At 28.8% G+C, this 16287-nt stretch overlaps 2 protein-coding genes and 1 non-coding gene across 3 annotated transcripts; 1 reads left to right on the plus strand and 2 right to left on the minus strand.

The window, feature by feature from the left end:
* The first annotated feature begins 1046 nt into the window (after positions 1–1046).
* On the plus strand, positions 1047–3147 carry LOC125838223 (heat stress transcription factor A-6b-like). The gene is made up of 2 exons (XM_049517298.1): positions 1047–1530; positions 2366–3147. Exons 1-2 carry the CDS (start codon positions 1258–1260, stop codon positions 3104–3106), a joined length of 1014 nt encoding a protein of 337 aa, XP_049373255.1. The 5' UTR covers positions 1047–1257; the 3' UTR covers positions 3107–3147.
* Positions 3148–4439: 1292 nt separating this feature from the next.
* On the minus strand, positions 4440–4512 carry TRNAE-CUC (transfer RNA glutamic acid (anticodon CUC)). The gene has a single exon. It is a non-coding gene; the product is annotated as a tRNA-Glu (tRNA).
* A 3477-nt stretch (positions 4513–7989) lies between these two features.
* Positions 7990–10017, minus strand: LOC125838249 (calmodulin-like protein 8). Its single transcript, XM_049517331.1, has 4 exons — positions 9873–10017; positions 9491–9648; positions 9243–9323; positions 7990–8364 (listed from the first exon to the last, which is right to left on the minus strand). Exons 1-4 carry the CDS (start codon positions 9946–9948, stop codon positions 8227–8229), a joined length of 453 nt encoding a protein of 150 aa, XP_049373288.1. The 5' UTR covers positions 9949–10017; the 3' UTR covers positions 7990–8226.
* Between the last annotated feature and the right edge of the window lie 6270 nt (positions 10018–16287).

Raw genomic sequence — 16287 nt, forward strand, 5'->3', positions numbered from 1 at the left:
ACAAGAGCCAAATGATGTTATGTTACCACTAATTCAAATACAAATTCTCCACCTGGAACTCAATTGACGTGGACGAATTCACCTCACTATTTTGCCTAATTTTTTATTGTCAAAATCATAACCAATCAAATGCTTGTACACGACTTTTGCTTTATACCAACAACTTCCCAATTTTGTCTTTTGGTAAACGTGCTTACTATTATACTTAATAATATTAACCATATCACATATCATGTTATTGGTCTACGTATTAACGAACATAATAAATATATAATTCTGATAGAAAAATAATATAAATTTAATAAACTAAAATCACCATTCAAATGCATACCTTAATAATTTAGTTGTTTTAAAGGGAGCATATTATTAAAATGTGTAGAATCTTATTTATTTAGCAATATGCAAGATCTAGACGCGTGGTTCCATTAGGTTCATACAAGTGGACCGTCCTTAAGCTATAATTATCAATTCAAAGTTTCATTTGATTAATGCATATAATAATATTTGGTTGCCAAGATATTTTCCTTACTTTAGGGTAGCTAGCCAAGATATTTTCAAGCAAATCCTTTTTTCACAAACTTCTAAATATCACTACTATACTAGGTAAAGAATTTTCAAATCGTAAAAAAAAAAAAAAAAAACATGTGATGTGTAGGACAGTTTAACAAATTTCTAAAATTCATGAACATTTTGGCAAAAAATTCAATAATTTTAATTCATATTATATATTCTTTTAAAAAATTAAATTAATTAAAATTTCAAAATAAATATCACATATAAAAAACCAACCAAAATGAAGGCTTGAAAGAATAACATGAGAATTATTTCACTCGCAAAACTTCCAAAAGTTGAAAAGAGATATTTTTTTTTTGATTTTTGACTAATTGATATCTGATACTAATATTGAAGTCTAACTATTCGGATTAAAGAGGGAAAAGGACTCAAAATATCTAGAGGACCATTCCACGCAATAGTAAAAGAATGTATAAAATATTCATTGAACCCTCACTTTACTTCCTTTTTAATTCTCATTACTCTCTTGTTAATATACCTCCAAATTCTAATATTGCAAACATATTACTTTGTCCTACTTCTTTCTCCCTCTTACCCATACTCCAAATTAATATTAACCCTATCTTTTCTCATATATTCACAAACTCTTTTATTACCTTGCCAATTTCCTCTATCTTCTTAACTTTGACATTGACTCAAAATAATATACTATCTTTATAAGCATATTTGTTGAAGAATCAAAGCATGGATGATTTTGGAAATTTAATAAAAGAAGAGTTTGATGGATCATTTTTGATTCCTCAACCAAAGGAGTGTCTTCATGAGAATGGACCTCCACCATTTCTTACAAAAACATATGAACTTGTGGATGATCCAAGTAGCAACGACGTCGTTTCTTGGAGTAGAGGTAACAATAGTTTCATAGTATGGGATCCCCAGAACTTGGCCATTAATTTTCTTCCAAGGTATTTCAAGCATAACAATTTCTCAAGCTTTGTCAGGCAGCTCAATACTTATGTAAGCATTATTTTCATTTTCTACCTATATATGACGACAATTCACCTATGTGACGATGTTTGACTAGATATTTGATTTTGTATAACATACACCATGACATACGAAAAATTGTCATATCAAGATTGATACATAGTTATACATGTTTAATAGGTCAATTTAACCTGCACTAAACATATATATATTTTTTAATCTAATACACTCATATATACTTAATCAATGGGAACAAGAAAGATGAAGAATTATATTAAAGCTCTTGAGGATCATGTGATGAATATATAGTTGCTTTAAAGAATTTTTATTTCTTTAAATTTGCATATATGTTCCTGAGGTTCCAAAGTCTAGCCTGAGTTTTTTAAATCTCAATCACTATGAAAGGGAGGTGGATATCTTCTTTGGGCTTAAAAAAAGAATTAGTGACGATAGAAAGACCATATATATATAGCTAAATAACAAAATCCTTCATTAATTCTATTTAGTGACAAATTATTAAACAATTTTGTTAGTGATTGTCTCAACAAAGAGTACTACTCCACAATTATTGTTTTTGCACACTAGCGGCAATTAATTAACGATAATAATTTAATTGCTGTTAAATATGTTTTTTCAGACCCAATTACTAGTGATAATTATTATTTTAGCAGTCTTTGTAAATTACCCTAAGGCCTACAGCTATATTGGATCCAACGACAATTAACTAATGTCAGTAAAGACTTTAGCACTCTTTGTTAATGTACATATTTATTGTCGCTAAAAGTTGTTTTTGTTGTAGTATCATTGGCTTGTGTTTTTATATTCTTATGGAGGAATATATAGGAATGTGTTAAAAAAATTGCAGGGATTTAGGAAAGTAAATCCAGACCATTGGGAATTTGCTAATGGAGGTTTTTTGAGAGGGGAAAAGCATCTCTTGAGAACAATTAGGAGAAGAAAAACAAGTAATTTCATCAAGTTGTCGTCATCAATTAACCAAGGTATGGATTCTTCATCATCATCATGTGTTGAGTTGGGAAGCTTTGGATCATTCGATGGAGAAATTGATGAATTAAGGCGCGACAAGCAGGTTCTCATGATTGAACTTGTTAAACTTAAACAGCATCAAAAGGCTACAAAATCACAACTTCAAGTTATGGAACAAAAGCTTCAAGGGACAGAAATCAAACAGGAGAAAATAATGAGTTTCTTGGCTAAAGCATTACAAAATCCAAACTTTGTGGAGCAAATAATGCAACAAAAGGATAAAAGGAAACAACTTGAAGAAGCAATCAACAACAAGAGAAGGAGGCCAATTGATTATCATCAAGCTGCTGCATGTCCTAGTAATATAATAAAGTTAGAATCTCTTGGTGATCATGATATTAATAATGAATTTGATGATGATTTACAAGTGGCTATGAACATGTCACATGGGAACACATTAATCAATTTGGAAGAAGAAAATAATTATGTTGAGAAAAATAATGAAGGATTTTGGGAGGATATGCTGGATGAGAATAATGTTGAAGATGAGATTATGGCTTTGCTTGGTGTTAATGAACAAGAGGATGAACAAGTTCATGTCGATGTTTTCTCTGATTAATTACTTGAATAAATTAACAGCCAATTTATAATCTGGCTCAACATGATTTTATGGATCGAGTTACTTCTTGATTAATTGGAATCATGATTTGATTAACTCTGTTACTGGGATACATACATCACTCATAAACTTGGTTTGCGCACTTCTTTCTTTAATTTCATTTTTCTGGAGTTCGTATGTTTACTTAAGGTTCAATGTTTTTCTAGGGACCTTCAAAGAGAAATATAGATAACTTTTATTGTTTTCTATTTATAGTTTTATTTCATATATTATTGGATTGAAGCGAGTTAAAATGAAACGGCATAAAATAGTGAGGATTTATATAACTGATTTCATCAAATAGCTCAGGACATAGATACATTATTATTGTTATTCTTTATGTGTATATATATGTGTGTATTAAATTCAATTAAGAGTATTTAAACGAATTTGCATCACAGTGTCTCAATTATGCTTTAATTAGTGTCCCTCCACAAATCGATGTCCACATCGAGCACCATCAGTGCCTATATATGCCTTAATTGTCCCCACCAACGTTTCCTTTTATACAAGTATGGGCAAGCATTGGCCTAATTAATTGATTCCTCCACCTCACACTTCACCTCCCGTTGTGTAATACTAACACCTATTTGTAATGTCCAAGTAGGATACCAACAAAGGTTGTGGAACAGTACGTACTTCTTTAATTTAAACTAGAGGTCTCATGTTCGAGTTTTCCAGGTATGGAGTTGCTTTTGTTAGGAAGCACTTCCTAATGTGGGACTTTCTTATGCGAATTCAAATTTTAATCAGATTCCAATATGAATATCAAATACTGAATGAAAAAAATGTCCCAATAGGATAAGGCAGGCAATAAATAAGGTTTGCACATGTGTTCCATGATCTACACTAAACAATCAAGGATTTCAGGATTACATATGTTCCAACACAAACACTTTCTTCTTCTTCTATCTTCCTTTCCATTCTAGGAAATTCTTTTTGCTTAGTGCGTTAACTTCACAGGATTTTGTCTAGCTAAGTGATGATTTTAAGTACAATCTTCGTTGTGACCGTGGTTATCTTTAAATTATTTATAAGTAATGCTTAATTGAAAATACTAGTATGTGTTGTTCAATTGTTCACTAGTTATGCCCAAGTGACAAGATTGATATTCTTTTCATTCTACCTATCTTGTCAAATGTTAAACAAATCCTAAAGCATGACTTGCTTGTGTTTTGTTCAATTAATTATAGATGAATTAAAGCATTGTTAAGTCCTTTGTTTAGACCAAAATTTATGTGTGCCCATAGTATTATATATTTTGTTGCTAAAAAACTAAAAGAAAAAAAGTAAATTCCGTTGCCGGGACTTGAACCCGGGTCTCTCGGGTGAGAGCCGAGTATCCTAACCAACTAGACTACAACGGAGCTTGTATAAGAGAATCAACAGTAGCATTATATCCTTATGACCGTCTTTGAAAAGGCAATACCTAAAAGGAGTGGTGGAGAATTTTCAGCTAAGATGCTGTTGGGTTGAATTCACTATTGATAACTCTACGAGAAATTAAATTTGGACTTTACTAGTACTTTCTCTATCCCACATAAGTCGTCATGCTTCGCTTCTCAAGATTTACTTTGGCTTGTTTTCTGAGTTAAATTGGGTTAGACTAATTCAATATTTTAAAATTACAATTTAGATATTCAGAAATTATAACTTGTCGTCCTATCAATATGATGAAAAAATATATCTTAAATGTTAATCAAAATTTATATAGCTTGACTTTTAATTTAAAAAGAGAAACATTCAAGTATTTTGAGATGGAAAGAGTACTATTAGGCACTATCACACCTCCCGAGATGGTGGAGATTCGAAATAGACTAGGGTGAATCGAAGTGTCATCCTAAGTGTTTAATTAGCAACTTTAATCCTAAAAAGGAAGGCACCTGCATATGAGGTCCACTTATTCCTCAAGTCATGAAAAAAGAATGCAACAAAATGATGAGTTTACTTTGAGTTGAATAAGCTTTAACACAAAGAAATCTTGAAACAATAGACCCACCTCTTCACAGGCCTTGCTGCATTTTTGTTTGTCCCAGGAATACGAAATATTTCCTCTGTCCCAATTTATGTGGCACAGTTTAAAAAGAGTGTCACATATATTGTAGCCACCATTTCTCACTTTCACCAATGCAGTAAATCAACAATGTCATTCATGAATTTCATAGTTTTATCAATGCATAAGTCATATATACAGATATGCTTGTTTTTTCGCACATATATAAAGTAATTCAACCACAAAAAAATGAGTTTTCTATATGACTCGCAAACCCATTGTTGGGTCCGCCACTGCTGATTCATGTAACTCTGATTCATTATGGATTGGTTCTTTTCACCATTTTATTGTTGAAGAAGAAGGAAGCTGACGATTGGAACATGTCAAAGGAACAGGTCCAACGAAGTTGACTGACGTGTCTCCAACAAGTGCGGTAAACTCGTCAGTCAGCTTCGTTGGACCTGTTCCTTTGACATGTCCAATCGTCAGCTTCCTTCTTCTTCAACATTTATAAATCTTGTTATGTCTGTTGAGAATACATGAAATGAGATGTGGAACACAAATTCATCAGGAAAACAAGGTGAGTTTCGAAATCTTGCGAATAAGTTTAGAATTGCTGTTGCTTCTTTGAATTTCAAGAATCTGTTGCTCGAATTAGTGGAGTGTTAAGGATATTTAGACGAATATTTTTATGATTAAGGCTATTCAAAATCTTTGTTTAAGAGGTGTGCAAAAGTCTTGAGACAAATATTATGTGAACCAAAGGTAATATTTTGATATTTCAAAAGAAGAAAATGCTGCTACTACCAACACTCAACAGAATCAAGAAGTTGTTGTTAATACAGAAAGGAACATAATTCGTGAAGACGAAACTAAATGCTATCATGAAAAAACATATGATGATCCTACTGTTTACTCTGAATGTCACAAAGGAGGTTTAGTTTATTATAGTTATGGAATTGGCTTCAATTCTGCAGTAGTTTTCGATCATCTGTTTTATGGGAACTAATTGTCTTTCTCTTGAACCAACAGAAACCTTGTTTTTATTTCATTTGCAGAGTTTAATGACTCAGTTAGTCCAGATATCAATGTTCAAAAAGACAGATTAAATGAGGAAAAACATGAAATTATGAGTGTTGGAAATGCTTTTGGGGGTAGCGGTTAAGCAGACGAAACAATGGAAATGAATTCACATATAAGAGATACTGCAAGTCAACATTCTGAAGATACTCTTCAGGTAAACAAATGCATGGATCTTACTCAAGAGGTGCCAAATCGATCAGAAAATGCAGGGAAGAAACGCGATCATAAGAGAACTGAGCTCTCAAAACATGCATTTTATGAATCGCACATTGACAACGCAGCTCAATCAACCATAATAAAGGAGGATTATGCAATGAAGGTGGCAAATGTGGCTAAGGCAGCTGACAATGCAAGTGTTCATACTGATGTCTTTCCTGCTAAGTACCAACATCCTGTGGAACAAACAATATCGTCTGCTGAAGAAGTTTTTGAAATGGTGGCCGAAAAGGAAATAAGTCCTACCAAATTTACTTCACTAATTAATAATCATGAACAAATGAAAGCAGGTATTGTTGCATGAGGAGGCGGAAGAGTTGTGAAGTCGTGTAGCACAGAACTGACCGATAAGTGCATATTGCAGCTAGGCACATTTAAATCAGGAAATGATGTGTGTGTAGAAACTTCATCTATTTCAATCAATTCTCTGTATCCAGATGGAATGATGCAAGGATCTGATGCTGCTGATGAGTGGAACATAGGGATTACACGCTCTAAAGAGCAGATTGGCTCTGAACTTCTTGTCATTGAAAGACTCTGATGTGCAATTTTTTCAAGAAAATAAGAGCTTGGAGAATCCAAAATTGGAGGCAGAAAATGAACAGAAAAGTATCGAACTACTAGCTTTTACGAATGACAAATGTGTAAATGGTTCAACATGCACTAAAGCACCAGAAATTAGCATACAAAGGTTCAGTGTTGAATCGAATTCAGAGAAATTATTAGGTGATGAAATTGAGCATAGAAAGTCTCTAAGCTTTGATTTTGGTGTCTCTTATGATGCTAAGTCTGAAGAATCGGATCAAACTCCACTTCTTTATCCTGAGAAGACACTAACAAGAAGTTTATCATTAGACTCCCACGCAAAGTTCTCAAACTTAACAATGAGAGCAGAATATGGCGAAAACTTATTTTGGAGTATGAGGCTGTGGCAGTTGAAGAAAAGACTATTAGGATGGAAAAAAATGATTATCAGGTTTCAAAAGTTCCAACTTTAGGCTTGTTGAAGACCGGTGAAAATGATGAATCTAGCTCGGAGATGGATTCAAAGACTTCACCAAAAGGAAGTGGAAGGCGCCAGCTCAAACCATCCTTCTTCAGCATTGCACCACATCAACATCAATTCATTAAGTAAGATACGCGCTTGTTTTCTATCATTTCATATGATTTTTTTGTTTCAACCAACACTTTTCATCACAACGGAGACTCAACAAATGAATATCTGAGTAATGACTGCTTCGCAAACTATACTCGTTCCATTTTGATCCTCCTTCAAGTATTCTTTTGATTTAAACAACTTTTATATTGAAAATTTGATTGTACTCTACTTATAGGAAATAGTTATGTTTTATGAAGAGATGATTGTTAACATATAGGTAGAGGAGTTGAGATTACCTTATACTTTTTGCAAACGAGAAAAGAGAGGCACTTTATTTAGAATTTACTAAGATGGAATTGAAAAAACAGAGTTGAAAGATGAATAATTCTCATGATCAAACAACTCCTTAGTAATCAGAATCATTGTTTTCAATATATTGACTCAATTTCCACTAAAATTGATTTTTTTTTCTTACAAACTTAAAAGAAAGAGAGTACAATTTCATAAACTAATATTAATAATAGTCAAATCATCCTACAATTTCTTGTTTGTTACATTGATGAGTCAACAAAAATTAAACAAATGCTAAAATAGAAGAACAATAACATGGAGATTGATAAGAAAAGAATAAAATTAAGAAGGAAATTATGAATATTAATTAATGATTTTGAGGTTCTAATTAATTAAATTCTATCCAACATTCATCATCATTTTAACAAATTCATCAAAGTTAACTTGACCATCACCATCCAAATCTGCTTCTCTAATCATCTGCTCAACTTCTTCATCTGTTAATTTCTCCCCTAGATTGATCATCACATTCCTTAGCTACACATTGACCAAGAAATAATTTCTATTATAAGATATTTTTCATATTTGGTTGATCAAAATATTTTGTCTAACAGAGTAAGAAAAAAACAAGTTCTATAAGTTACATTCAAACTCAATCTTTTCGCAATTCCCAAGCCAATAACATTGTGAAACCTACCCACTATCGTAGAATTTTTCTAAATTACATATAAATGTTCTTGGGACTATTTAAATATGAAAATTAAAGAAAGTCAAAAAGAGTAAGTGCAATTGGTCAGTGTGAACTATGGAAAAGTTCATTGGACGAAAAATTTGGTCTAGTGAGATACCCTAATTAAACTTTGGATTTGAAACAGCTGTATAAATAAGATTATTTTATCATACTATATAGTAGTAATGACAGATCAAATTCACATGTGAACCCCTTCCATAAAACCCTAGCAGTTGTGACAATGTCAAGAATTAATTTTATATTTTTAATATCCAATGAGCATATTGTAACCTTTTTTAATTTAATTATAATGAAACTTTATGTTTTTGATTGGCCTTCGTCGACAATATGAGTACTGGCCGTACATGATTGACTTACGAACTGTACTAATTATTCAACATATATATTTTAAGCTATTTTTTTTTTGGAATGTAATTTTACAAATACACAAAATTAGCTAATCTGTTGTGATCCAAACGGAATCAGAATTTTCACTACTAAAAAAAAGTAATCAGTTCAGGAAATCAAAAGAATTCAACATAAAGTATATGCAGACAAAAAGCGAATCAGTAATGCATCCACGATCTAGAATCAATAAGTCCAAAATAATTACGATTTAGTTATATTTTGTCTGCATATTTATTTGTTTAAAACAGTTGTATATAATCTATCTAGATATAAATACCTCGTTAGCGGATATGTAACCATTTTGATCTTTGTCAAACACCTTGAAAGCCTCTTTAAGTTCCTCCTCTGCATCAGTATCCTGTTTCATAAAGAACAAAACATATAGCTATTACCATAATTTCTTATATTACTCGCACTCTCCAAAATATTGTCATATTCTTTGAAAATACACTACTTTTACGAGATTTGTATTCTCATGCATATATTATAATAAAAAATAAATAACAAAGATAAAATTGATTTTACCTTCATTTTCTTGGCCATAAGGTTCAAGAATTCAGTGAATTCAATGGTTCCATTGCCATCAGAATCAACTTCAGTTATCATATCCTGCAGTTCTTCCTCTGTTGGATTTTGATCCAATGACCTTATTACTGTCGCTAATTCTTCTACCGTTATGCAACCTGCGGTAAGTCAAAATTTCAACTTTATAAGTTCTGAATTTAAGAATAACGAGTATAAGTGATTATAACTGTATTTTAAATCTAATATTTACATATATATATTCAATAAACTTCTTGATACAAATACCCTATTTAAGTAAAAGTTACTGGATTCGTCCGTCCCCGGCCCTAAACATACTAATATATCATTCAAAAATAATTTGAAAAAGACTAGTAAAAATTACCATCTCCATCTCTGTCAAATAGACTGAAGGCTTCTTGCAATTCAACAATTTGATCATTGTTCAATATATCTCCCATGATTATGATTATTTTTGTCTTTTGTACCTCCAAAGGACAGCTTGAAACAGAGAGGAATGAGAAAAAAAGAAAGTTGAGTATACCTCAATCCTGGCTGGGCTTTATGTAGAGATTTTTTTTTTATTTTAATGTGACATAAGGGGTTTACTACTAAATGTGTAATGAAAAGAAAATTAAGAAAAAATGAGACAAAAACGTGAGAAAAATATATAAGATGGTAGGTAGTACTAATTAAAAAGGGTCCTTAATTTAACTTATTTTGAAGTAATGAAAAGTTTGTTTTAACAAAAATGTGTATTGGCTGAGTCAAAAATGTAGAGTTAGTGGTGGGATTAGGTGGTGTTGTAGTCATGACTTTGTCACCCTCACACCATGACCTGACCATACAACACTTCTACATTTTCCATGCTACTTTCTTGAATATTCCTCCTCCACCCCCACCCCTTCCATCGATACGATAATAGTTAGGGGCAGAGTTATTCTTGTTCAAAAAGTGTCAATTGATATTCCTTCGCTAAAACATTATACAGATGGGATTACAATAAAAATAATGAATATGAACATTAACAAAGAGTGTTAAAGGTGTTTGTTTGATTCAGTTAATTGTCATTAGATGCAATATCGCTATAATCTTTAGCGACATTTATAAAAGAGTGCTAAAATGTAATTATCTCTAGTAATTACCTCTAAAAAAATATAAATATAGCGACAATTAAATGATTGTTATTAATAAATTATCGATAAATATCATTTTTGGTTAGGTAGAAAAATGTATGTGAATATACATTAATATGTTGAGTCTCTTTAGTTTTTTTGTGCATTTATGGCTTTACTCGATGAAAATTTTAGCTCCATCACTAATTAAAAATGTTAAAGTAAGCATTTTTTTCAAAGAAAAATTTATTTTCATTTTCTTGGGAGAAAGATAATAAAGAAAAATAGTAAAAGTGCTAGTGCCAAGTAAATTAACAGCTGGATTGTTAGATGAGGAGGGGACATAGAGCATTGAAAGAGAAGACTGAAGAGGGTATGGGGAGGTGTGTACAGTGAACTCAAATAAATTTATTGTTCCGCTCCATGTCAAACAGATTAATGCTGGCTTTGTTTGCACCAAGTTATTCATTTTTAGTCACTTGTGATTGGCTTAAATAAAATATACGTAGTATAATACTACTCCCTCTTGAATCAATTTTTACTTCTATAAAAATATCAAAAAATAATTTATCGCTTAGTTCTTAATTTACTTTTATTATCAATTATAGTCATTTCTTAATGCATTTTTCAAAATGTTAAATATATTAAATTCAAACAGAAATATAATAAAATTATTATTCTATTTAATTATCCCCTTTAGGGGTTTTGTCAAGTCAATAATTTTTCTGTTTAATATTACCTCCTTCCTAGTGACCAAACAATTTGAGGTTTGTATCTATTTATTTATTTTCAAACTCATGTATTCATGATAGATTTTAAGTTGTTTTCCTTCTAGTTTTTAAAAGTTAAGGTAAAACTCTATTGATTTAGAGTTTTCTTAATTTTCTTTCATAGCTTATGATTCTCAAGAATGTTTATTTATTGTTACTCGAAAAAAGGCATGAAAATTACAACTGTAATTCTCAATATTTTCAGTCGTTTAAATTTGAAAATCCAAAAATGCAATAACTTTGACGAACAAAAGAGTGAGATAGTATGTAATTTGTTGCAAATGGAAAGAGGTTTATGCAGTAATTGTGATAAACCTCAACGAGGAAGAAGATGAGAAAGGGATTTTTTTGGATCGAATTAAAATTATTGATGTATCAAATACTTTCTTGAGTTAAGATCATATGTGTCTATTTTTTATCAGTGTATATAATTAAGTGTATATATATCTGAATAGATATACACATGTATTGGAGATTTATGCATGTATCTGTCACATTATTGATATATCTGACACATTATTGAGTTAAGATTATATATTTCTAAATTTTAATCAGTGTATCTGATTAAGTGTATATGTATCTAAATAATAGTTCATGAATCTGAGTCAAGAAATCTAAACTTTGCTTAATCGCCCAAAAAAGAGAAGAATTTTGATTAATTTATTTAGGAGTTATGATATGTCATATCTTTTAAAGTTGTTGCAAACATGATTTTCTCCTTAATTAATGATTTTCGGTCATATTTCTTAATTAGACACTCCTTAAGTAAAGACTTTCAATTATATCTCTTAAGTAGACACAATAATTGATACGAGATACACGTATTAAAAGAGACAAATACATGTATCTGAGACCCAAAATATGTTAAGGAATATAATATTGCAAAGTAGTGTGAATCTAAGTAATTAGATCCTAAAATAGAAGGATTTACATAAGTTACCCTATTATGAAACATACTTTTTTCATAAAAACTACTCCTTCTTTCCCAATTTATGTGACACTTTCATTTTTTTGAGAAACAAACAGTTTAAGTTTGACCAGATATTTGCGCGTGGAATCTTCACTATTTTGAAAAGAAATTTATATATTTGTAAACTACGTAAAAAGTATTATAAGTCACAATAATTGATAATTCAGAATAATTAAAAGATATATAAAAAATTTACGATCAAGATAGACTTGTTTAAATCTCAAAATCCAAAAAGTGTCACATAAGTTGAGACGGAAGGGATATCTTCTTTTCAAAATGCTTGCATAAGAAAACGATGCTTGCATAAGAAAACGCGATAGAGTGTTTTTATAAATGCAGCTATTGTTGAATGCGTAATCTTTGTAAGCCTTATGGTCTCAATAAGGATTTTTGAGCTAAAAATAAGACACCCTCCAAATTTTACTAAAACGTTATCCTTCTAATTCATGATAAAAAAATATATAATTTTTATTATCTAGAATAAATCTTAAATTTTTTTATGAATATAAATTCTCTCACAAAATATAAAATAAATCTATTTTGATGTTAAAATTGCTTTTAAATATTAAGGTAACATTCTTAAAAAGATTTTAAAAAAGTGAACTACATAATTAAGATGAACGAGTAGTTCCTAAATATACATATATAAATTATTGCGTTAACTCACAATCTTATTTTAATTGTGGCTTTAACTCTATTTATATTTATTTATAAAAATTAATAAATGAGTTATATAATTTACTAGTTATTTCTATTTAATAAAATAATCTGATTTTTTTTCTTAAATAGTTGTTTTCTTATTTAATATTAAAGATATAATTGATGATAATTATCTATTTAAATTTAATTTTTTTAAAGTAATAACTATTATTGAAATATATTTTTAAATTAAAGTTACTATTAATTTGTAACGAAGAAGTATTCAACATTTTCAAACATTCCTACCACTAATACAGTGTCACCATCTCAAGGCCCAAAGGAAATAAAACTCTAGTGTTATTATATTAAACACTAGGTAATTCAGTTGCGCTATGCGCGGTCATAAAATTATATCAAAAATATAAATTAATCTTTTCATAATATTTGAATATAAAAGAGTTTTTAGTTCAAATTCAATTAAATAGATAAAAATTTAAATGTGAATTCATTTTATTATTCACATTGAACTAATTTCTAACATATAAAACATACTATTACATAAAGGAAGAAAAAGTACTTTTTTAGTTTTCGTTAAACATAAATTGATTAATATCATATAACCAGCTTGAAGATAAACAAAACTCTAAAAAAAGTATATGAGAAAACAAAGAAGAGCATGGTCCATTCACTCCATCCATAACAAAGTGAAAATAATTGTATTTATATGTCGGAAATTATAACGTATACAGATTTAAAAAGTAGAGTTTAGAACATAAAATAAAAAACAAAACCGCTTATTTTGTGTAATTTTAAAAAAGACTAAATAAACCGATAATTATATGATAATTGAAATAGATTGTATAAGATGTATGAAAATAATTTGATAAAATATAGATATTGTAATGTCTAAAACATAAAAATGAGCATTCGTAAATTATATTTAATTTAAATTGCTAAGTATAGTTGGATTGTCTAGCTAATTATATTATAGACATCAAGGTGACATTTGGATAATCAAAGTGTTATAATAATTTTGATCACTTCACAAATAATAAAGAACTTATTTTAACTTTTTAAATATTTTTTTAACTTTCTTACATTACATACTCCCTTTATTTCAAAATAAAGTTTTTGTTTTTATTTTTTATTTTGTTTCCAATAGTATTTTACATAATTATGAAGACTTCAATGATGTTTTTTTTCAATCTTACCCTTATTCAATCAAAAGAAATTTATATAATAAAAAAACTGGGTCAAAGAACTATATTTTTTTCAAGATATATATTAAAATTAATTAAGTAGAAGTATCTTACTTTATGGCTCTGCCCCAAACTAAAAAGAATTTGACATACTACAAGAAGGTGAATATCATGGAACCGAAGAGTACATAACAAAATAAAATTGAATTACACTTTCTATGTTTTAAAAATAAAACTTTTCATGAAATGAAAATCCAACAAATTGAAGTAAAAATATGTTGTAGTGTAGTTTTTGTAGTAGTTAATACTCTTCTTCAATGTTTGTTATTTAACTTGAAATAAGAAATGTATAGGTGCCTCTTTTGCTCTTTAACTTATGCTTTAGTAGTTATGTGAGAAAAAACTTTAAGAAAAATTAAGGAACACACTATTTCAAATATGAAATAAAAAAGATAATCTCAAGTAGGGGTTTCATGAAATAAAAAATAATGAGCTTATATAAACAAAATTGAGGAATCTTTAAAGAAAAATATAAATAGTTCTCTGTGCAATTGTTTCTTTTAACCTTTGTTAGTAGTTAGTATTATTACACACAAAGTTACAAAAACTAATTTGCATCTAAGCAAAAATACATACTTGCAATTATAAAAAGTTATAAAAATTCAAACTAAAGAAGTTACATGGAGAATAAAGACACACACATCTTCCTTGGAACCTTATCATAAGACAATAGATAAAAATAAGAATACAAAATCAATGCCCACTTTTTTGACCTCTTGTCTGACACCTCTTTGACAAACTAATCAGCATTTTCAAGAGTCTTTTTCATCGTGTTAAGTTAAAACACGAATTTGATAATATAATAATACTACAAAGAACAATGAAATATAAAAAATAATTTTGAGTTGAAATTTCATGAAACAAAAAACTTGTGAATTTATTTTGTCATTAAAAATAGAGAGATAAAATATCTTAAATTTTATAATTTAATAGTTGGAGGTTATGAATATGAAAACTTAAAAGTCATAGAATTAATGATATTATAAAAAAATGAAGTTTAATAGATTTACGTTATGGAGGTTAAACTTAAAAATTAAAAAAAAATGAAAAAATACAAATAAAGTAGATAAAAGAAATGCATTTATATTACACAAAGATATAATTTTTTTGAATTTAATAAATAAAAAGAAAAGTAAAAAAAGAGCAAAGAAAGGAAAAAACTATAAAATAAATAAATAAAAATCAGAAAATTTAACTATCGTGAATAGTTTGTTGGAATTATTTTTAGATCAAATGGAAAAATTTGTAATAATTGATGAGAAATTGAGAAATATTATAGGAAAAGAGAATAGTAGCTTTAATGATAAAATAAATTAAATATGGCTATTGATGAAAATATAAATAAATATGATTATTTTTAATGATCTTTTATTTTTAGGTGAATTTTTTGGTATTTTAAAATTAGAAAAAAGGCCAAGAAAGGATAAATTGGATTGAAACTCTTAGAGAGGGTCACGTCACCGTTTTTATATTCAACTTTATTATTATTATATATAGATTTTTAATAAATTAAATATTTTATTTTACAGTAAAATAATTAGTTTAAATAAAAGGAAAAAAATATAAATATAAATACAAATAAAGGTCATAGAGAAATGTTACATATTATACAAGAAAATACAAAGAAACCATACCTTTGACAATTAATTCTCGATACATATCATGAAAAATATCCGGGATACATATTTAGAAAATGTATTTTTCATGTAATTAAATACACATATTTATGCAATTTAAATATGGAACATTACCTTTTTCTACAGTATCATTTATTTTTTTACGTCACCATTTTTATATTCAACTTTATTATTATAAATTAATATTTCACTTTTACAGTAAAATAATTAGTTTAAATAAAAGAAGAAAGATAAATACAAATAAAGATCATAGAGAAATGTCACTGATTATACAAGAAAAGATAAAGAAATCATATCTTTTAATTATGGATACATATCATAAAAAAATATTCTGGATACATATTTAGAAAATATATTTTTTATGTAATTAAATACACATATTTATGCAATTTAAATATGGAACATCTCCA

This window comes from Solanum verrucosum, unplaced genomic scaffold (genome assembly GCF_900185275.1).
Source record: "Solanum verrucosum unplaced genomic scaffold, falcon-dt-bn FXZP01000079.1, whole genome shotgun sequence".
Classification (NCBI taxonomy): Eukaryota; Viridiplantae; Streptophyta; class Magnoliopsida; order Solanales; family Solanaceae; genus Solanum; species Solanum verrucosum.